At 28.4% G+C, this 7,830-nt stretch overlaps 1 protein-coding gene and 1 pseudogene across 4 annotated transcripts; both read right to left on the bottom strand.

Moving 5' to 3' along the window:
• Positions 1-1,535: 1,535 nt before the first annotated feature.
• LOC126553296 (uncharacterized) lies at positions 1,536-3,026 on the bottom strand (annotated as a pseudogene).
• Positions 3,027-4,432: 1,406 nt separating this feature from the next.
• LOC126553291 (zinc finger MYM-type protein 1-like) lies at positions 4,433-7,460 on the bottom strand. Of its 4 annotated transcripts, none has more exons than XM_050208437.1 (6): positions 7,295-7,460; positions 7,102-7,209; positions 6,932-7,021; positions 5,050-6,867; positions 4,586-4,938; positions 4,433-4,500 (listed from the first exon to the last, which is right to left on the bottom strand). In XM_050208437.1, the coding sequence occupies exons 4-6, from the start codon at positions 6,836-6,838 to the stop codon at positions 4,450-4,452; spliced, it is 2,193 nt and encodes a 730-aa protein (XP_050064394.1). In that variant the 5' UTR covers positions 6,839-6,867; positions 6,932-7,021; positions 7,102-7,209; positions 7,295-7,460; the 3' UTR covers positions 4,433-4,449. The 4 variants fall into 4 exon arrangements, with proteins under 4 accessions (XP_050064394.1, XP_050064395.1, XP_050064393.1 ...); XM_050208438.1 differs by having other exon boundaries at positions 4,586-5,670; positions 5,821-6,867; XM_050208436.1 differs by having other exon boundaries at positions 4,586-6,867.
• Between the last annotated feature and the right edge of the window lie 370 nt (positions 7,461-7,830).

Here is a 7,830-nt window from a genome sequence, read left to right as displayed (position 1 = left end):
CGCGCGAGTGTTTGTGTGTGTGTGTGTGTGTCGATCGGTGACAGCTATCGAAACCGGAACGCGCGTATAATATATCTAATGCTTATGTGGCGCCAACATGTTATGTATTGTTTATTTGCTTTATTCAATTGACAGTAGTAGTTTCCTTTCCCTAACAAATTATTGTTACGACAATTTAATAGATCAAATACATTATTTATGATTTCGCAAAATTCTGCTGTTGGCTTAACTCCTGATAATAATTTTAACTCTTCGCAAAACAACAAACTACTACTTACACTTTGACTAAGTGTTTGTGCTGCTAGGCGAACATACATTTTATTTTCAAAATAGCGTATATGCGGTTTTTTTAATTTATTGGCTGCATGTAGACCTTTAGATTCCTGTAACTCTTGCAATTTTACAATGTGATTCCATTTTATTATTTCACCTCTACTATTTTGTACTTCTTGTTTATCGCCTAAAGTATTTCTTACAAGTTTTAGCATATGAGATGCAACCCAAAATACATAAATAAGATTAAACTGTGATGGAGTGGATGGATTATTAAACCACGGCTTAAAATTTTCAGAATAATAATCAAAATTTGATCCCAATGAAGTGAAAGATTTTATTTTAATCTGTTTCTTTTTTAATGTATTAATATTCACTATGAGTTTTTAATTAACGAATAATTTGAATCTTGCCACGTTTCTCTCTTATATTTTATGATGTTGTTTTGTTTCTCTTATATTGTATTGTATTGTATTGTAAACTTTAACTGGTTAGTCAAATGTGACTGATTTTGTATTCTTATTTTATATTTAATTTAAATTTTATTTTATTTTATTTCATATACTTATTGATATATGTTTTTTCTTTTTGCGAAAGAATGTACCTATCCAAATCTTTTTGTTTATTCTAAGTTGCATTTTAAATTACTATTATTACATTTGTTAACTCTCTACTCCATCACAAGCTTAGGCTTAAAGGAGTAGATATATTTCTTTATTTATACGATTTATTGTACATATAAAGAAAAAAAAAAAAAATGAAGTGCACATAGATAAATTGCTGGGAGCGCCATCAAATGTTATGGAATGACAGATTACACCAGTTTCTTGCAAAAACTCAAAACACTTAGTCAGAAGATTGGCTCTTTCACTCCCACATAAGCCATGTATCAAAAAATAGCCAAGAGGTACTTTCCAATGACAGTTTACACAAACTGCAAGAGAAATTAAAGCATTTGTTGCTTCTTGTGGATTATCAAAATCATCATTGTCTTCCCCAGCATTAGTACCCAAGTCCACCCGTCCATAAAATTTACCATTCAAATAAGATATTTGCTTTCTTATTAACATTTCATCAATACAAAAGTTGCATATTACTGTTTGAGAAGATTGTTTAACACGTAATTGAATAGCTTCAAAAGCTTCTTTTGTAAATCCAGGGTCACCATCAACTACTGAATACCAAGTTTTTAAAGTTGTTGGGTGAGGTAATAAATTTTTAAATGTTTTCCTGACAAACATATATGCTTTTGAAGAGTAAAATTATAATGTCAGGGCAAAACTTCGAATAGATGGTGAATATTTACTGTTGCGCGATTTTAATGCTCTATTTAAAATATCTTTAATATGCTCAGAAGTAGTGTTCTAAAAAAAAAAAAAAATAATAATACTAACTACTTAAAGTGTAATTGATGTAAAGATATTGAAATAATAATAACAACAAATTAATGAATTTACAAAAAACACAATTTTATTAGAAAATCACAATTTTTATTTACATATCTTGTTATTTATTAACTATTTATTGTTGAATTGTTCATGCTAGATTTACAACTTGATTTTGATTTTATTGTCCATTAAATCAAGATGATTGAAATTCACAAAAACAAAAAAATGTGTTAATATAAGCTGGACAAATAACATAATTTCAAGAGTTAATATTAATTATTATTTATTATTTATTATTGATTCCAATGATTTATAAAGTTAGTTTTATATAGTTTATAGGTACTTTACCAGAATATTGTCATGGGCTACTTCACTCAATAATTATGTTTCTTCATGTACGCGAACAAAGTTTTCAATGATGACAGTTTATTTTGTAGCCTATTAACTTTTTGCGTTAATGTTTTAATTTGTCTTCTCTGTTTAATAATTTTTAATTTTGCCACTTTAAAATTCTCTTTTGCTCGTTTAGGAGTACTTAAATCTGGAGTAGTTATATCACCAACATAACGATTTCTCCTTCGTTTTGGAGTTTCTGAAATTAAATTATTCATGATGACGTATAAATAACACTAATAAATTACAATTTATAATAATATGCATTATTATTTATTAATATACCAATAATGCACTCAGATAGTGTAGAATTTGTTAGTGATGTTTTTCACTTAGTATTTAATTCAGGAACTCTTTCAGTTATTTAAAGTACTAAAATAAAGTATAAAACGGTTTCAATTAAAATGAAATATTATCAGTTAATAATTATTCTTACTTTGATTAATATTTTGACTTGTGTTATTGTGTGAACAAGACGGTACATATTCACTGTTACTAGGTTCAATCATTTGCATTCTATTTCAAGAAAGTTATTAAAAATAAAAGCACATTAAAAGAAAGGTATGTGGATCAAGAATGAATTTAAAAAGAAAACCATAAAATCTTACTTAGGCTTGTTTACATATAAATATTGTGAAATCCTATACAATTTTGTAGGAATTGAGCCAGGTTTTAATAACTTCCTTGTAGTGGCCTTATAACAATGTTCTTCAAAGTGAAGAGAATATATTCTCCTATCTGGAGAATAATCATTTTCACTATAGCCACAAGCTTTTAGCCAAGCATTGCGCAAATATTTATCAGTAGGTAACCTGTAAATGTCATTATAATTTATAAAATAATACCTATTACCAGCCAAGTATTCATTCTAAAATACAACAATAGTTATAAATTTATAACTTATGTGTGCAGTGTTAAGCCTGCAATTTTGGATGTCGTCGATTGGCAATAAAAACAACATACTCTGCCCATATTGATGAAAAAAGATTAATAATTTGTTTTAAAATGTTGATGCCAAATTAGTTGGTAGCAAAATATAAAGTCAACAAAAAACAAAAATTTCAACGTTATCGCTTATCACTTTATCGGTATAACAGTATCATTCGCTTAGATTTCTGGGCATGCGCATTTCTTTCGTATACCGTGAAATTTTAAAGGTAGTGGGGATGATGTTGGACACAATTCGGTATACGCACAACTACATCCATAGTATATGATCTAAGGACCAGTGGCGGCTTGAACTTTTTTCGCCTAGAATCACGTTTAATATTTTTAAACCACCCACCCTAAAATTAGGGCTTAATAGTATTTTCATAGGTTTTTAGTGGATAATTAATTATGGGTTTTTAATTGGTATCCACAATAAATCATGGAAGTCCTGAATTACCAAGTTTACTATTCTTAAGACAAATAAATAAATTATCTTAATGTGATTTTTTCAATAGTAAACTAAAAAAAATACAAAGTACCTAATTATTTTTCTGGTCATACTTACACAAACTATTTAAAGCAAATTGTAAAAATTGAGTAAATATTATAAATTTAGGTATTTTGAATATATTTAACCATTATTCTAATGAAATTAAAAAGTTAACTTGCTTCAACTTGGTAATTTTCACTAAATTTTAATTATTTAATTCAGACCAAAATAAAAAAATTATCAAACATTTTTACTTATTTCAAAATTTAACTAAAAAGAATATTTCTTTCATTTTAAATTCTGAGTATTTTCTTATTAATCTTAATGAGATGCAGTTAGATGTCTTGTAAAATTAAAATAAATATCCACGTCTAAATATATTGTAAAATTACTATTTATTTTTATTTAAACATAAGGTGTGATTTTAGTAAATCTGAAGAACAACCAAACTTATTTATAGCCTCTTCAATATAAATGTCTATATCCTTTTCACAATTCATGAGAATAAAACTTTCTAGTCGTTCTTCACCCATTGTTGAGCGTAGTCTTGACGGGGTGCCTATTGGTGCAACGACGTCGGGTGATGGATGAGGACGGGATGGCTGAGGTGTGACAAGAAAAAAATTAAATAATCGAACACAAGTTGTAGGTGGTGAATAGTGTTTTATTTTCGCCGAACGTTCAACAACCGGACGGCGGTTTACAATAAAAACACTAAACAAAAATCGGTCTCAGAGAACAGCGGTAGGTTTACAAAAAAACTGGTTGCTGTGCTGATGAAAACAAAAAAAAGGTGGTGAGGGAGTGAGTGTGCAGTATTGCGCGGATCACTAGACTAACTTGCCCAGGGCCGGTTCGCGGTCGCGTCGGGTACGACGTTCCGACGCGGTTCGTCGCGCGTCGGTGTCGTCCGTCGTCGGCTAGTGGTTGTGAGAAAGATACGTGCGCGGTTATCCGCGCAAATGCCGTTTGAATTCAAACGGCCGTTGCGCGAGACCACGTCAGTCTTGTCTTCACTAATTTTACCTAGATATAAATTAAATGGTGTGTTATCAATTAAATTATCTTTATTATATTACTACTATAAAATATTTAAAAATTAATAATGTACCTTAGAAAAGCTTCGTTCAGCTGACGCTGAAGATGCTGGTAATGTTCCTAATGCTTTGTAAACAAGATATAAATTCGGGAACGCAGATACTAAATCAAAACTTGTTAGTACATGTAAAATACTGGATACCGTAATAGTATTTTTGTAACATGTTGATTCAGTTTCATCATGGTCAATTTCAGATTCACTGATTTCTAAGGTATCCGAATTCAATTCCATTGTTTTGTCATCAATAATGCTAGCCTTATGAATATTATCTGGCAATTTAATTCCATCATGCAAAGATGTTACACTTGTACTAAAAACTTTGTATTCATTTTTTAAATTTTCCAAGCATATACCGTCAATCCATTCTGTAACATAATTAAAGCAGTTTTTTGGTAATTCTTGCTCAGTATTTTTTCCAAACTCAATTAAACGCTCAGGTGAAAATAAAGATAAGTCTTTTAAAATATTTTGAGCACCACTAAATCTTGAAGTAAATGATGTTATTATTTTATCCAAAGCCATAAAATATGTACTTATTTTATAGTTTTCATATAGTGAATTTAAATTTACTTCTTTAATATTTTCATCAATTTGCCTCTTCCGTTTTTTTAATCTAATAATTTTGAAATCTTTTTCAGGCAGATCATGTGTTTCACAAAATTGTTTGGCTTCATCTATAATTTTTTTATATTTTATATCAGAGCGCATAGAAAGTAAATTTTCTTTAGCATTATTTACAAGTCTTAATGCCTCAATAAAGTCTAGTGATTTTGACTGTAAATAATTGGAGAGTGGTGTGGTTATTGAAAAGACATTTTTCATAAAAATTAATGTCACTACAAAAGTGAATGTTGAACAAATACTTTTAATAATGCTTGCATTTGAAGACGTTACTCTATCATTGAAAGATTCCAAAATAATTAGACATTTTAATAATGCTTTAAATCGTTCATATACAACATTAATTACTCGATCATGAGATGTCCATCTCGTATTTGAAAAACTTTTTATACGACGAACCCTTTCTTCTGGATATAAATCATGTTGACATTCAATAAATACAGTAGTCCTTTTCCTAGCTCTCATAAATTCAATAACTGATTGTAAATGACCAAAAAAATTTTTTGTATCAGAACAAGAGTCATACGTATCAACCACAACTAGATTTAATAAGTGTGCAAAGCACCATACATAAATTGCCTTTGAGTTTTCACGTTGAATAAATGTCCGTAACCCTGAGTAAGTACCTTGCATTGCAGCAGCGCCATCATATGCTTGTGCACATAAGTTTTTCTTCCAATCAATGTTATGTTTTTCAGTTATTTCACAAAACTTTTTAAATAATCCTTTTCCAGTCTCATCAGCAGCAGCCTCTAATGCTACAAGCCTTTCTTCCATATCACCATGCATATTGACAAATCTTATTATAAATGAAAACTGCTCAATATTAGCAACATCAGTGGTTGTGTCAATAATGACCGATAATAATCCAGCTTTTTTAATTTTGGTTAAAATTGAACATCTTACCAATTCTCCCAATATTTTAAGAATTTTATTTTGACTTATTTGAGATAAAAAAGTAAGTCTATTTTGTTTCTTTTTTTTTAATTTATCTAAGTGTATTTTTAAAACAGCATTATGGTGACTAAGAAGCTCTATTAATTCTAAAAAATTACCTCTATTATTTGAAGTCAACTTTTCATCATGTCCTCTAAGAGCTATATTCTGACGTGCTGAAAATATTATAATTTCAATGATGACACGAAGAACTTCTCGGTTTTCAGCTATATTTTTATTTGCATTTTCCATTATATGCAAATCAATTCTATAATTCTTTTGGTACAATCCCCGACTAATTTCAGATTCTAAATGTTCAGTGCTGCATTCATGATTTTTGATATTTCTATTGAGGTTTGTCCAATCATTTGATCCGTTGACCATGATTGATTTTTTGGCTTTAGCCAATCCGAATAATTTGCAAGAATAACAATATATTTTGTCAGAAGAAGGAGAGTAGGAAAGCCACAGTCGTTTTGTTGGTAATTGATTAGCAGTTTCTTTATAATAGTAATATGATTCATGAAAAGACCGACTTCTGCCCATTGAGTCTGTTTTAACAGGAAATATATTATTAATTAATTCACTAGGCAATGGCTTACAAGGTCCTAAATCAACAAGATAACTCAATAATGTACTAGACACATATTGAGGAATCAAATCTGGATCATTTGTAAATTTATTTGATTCATGTAAGTCTATATTCATATTCAAATTCAAATCTTCAATTGAATAATCTGGAAAAAATCAAGATTTGTATTGTACAATATTTACATCAATAAAAAATTAAATATTATTTACCAGGGAATTGGTTAGTAGAAGTAGATATTGAATTTGATTCATCATAAAAAGATTCTATTTCTTTATACACAGAAGAATTGGAAGACTCTTCTAAGTATAATAATAAAAAAAAAAATAATTAAGTATGTATTATTTAAATAATTATTTAAAAATAAATAGTATTTGCAAACCAGTATATTGTTGAATAAAAGTGGATACTGGTATAATTTGTTGCACAAATTTAAATCCACCATTTTTTACAGAGCCAAATCGATCAATTTCTGGACTTGAAGGTTCTCCTTAAATAAAAAACAGTCATTTGATAAAAACCATAAAAATAAAATAAACAATTAAAAATTAATTTATAAAATAGATATAATTTACCAGAACACAGCTTTGTAGAATCAATCCATGTACACTTTAATTTTGATCTATCATCTATTTCTTTACATACAGAAGAACTTGTAGAATCTTCCAAATATAATAAAAAAAATTATTTTAGTATAAATGATTGAAATAAAATATAAAATCCTGTTTTAATTTACCAAAATATGGCTTGATAACTAAATTAATACATAGTTACAATGATATACAAATATACTTACTATAAATAGATATTATTATATTATACCTAATAAATTAAATTGAACTGGTTAAAAATTATTTATCCAAGTAAAACTTACCATTTGAACTAGAATTATTTGTTCTTGCATTAATTTCAACTTTTTTCGGTGTAGGAAAAAATTATGAAATTGGTCGGGAAGAAATTTTGGTTTTTCGTACCTTACAGTTATTTAAATGTCTATTCCAGTTAGTAACATTAAGCTGTTCACGTTTTTTTCCACAAACACACGTCGTACACTTTTCTGACATATTTGTTTTTTTATTAAAATAAAATAATATAAAAGTAAATATGAATA

Source organism: Aphis gossypii, unplaced genomic scaffold (assembly GCF_020184175.1).
Source record: "Aphis gossypii isolate Hap1 unplaced genomic scaffold, ASM2018417v2 Contig00128, whole genome shotgun sequence".
Classification (NCBI taxonomy): domain Eukaryota; kingdom Metazoa; phylum Arthropoda; class Insecta; order Hemiptera; family Aphididae; genus Aphis; species Aphis gossypii.
The sequence above is the reverse complement of the archived record's forward strand: the minus strand, read 5'-3'. Positions and strand labels throughout refer to the sequence as shown.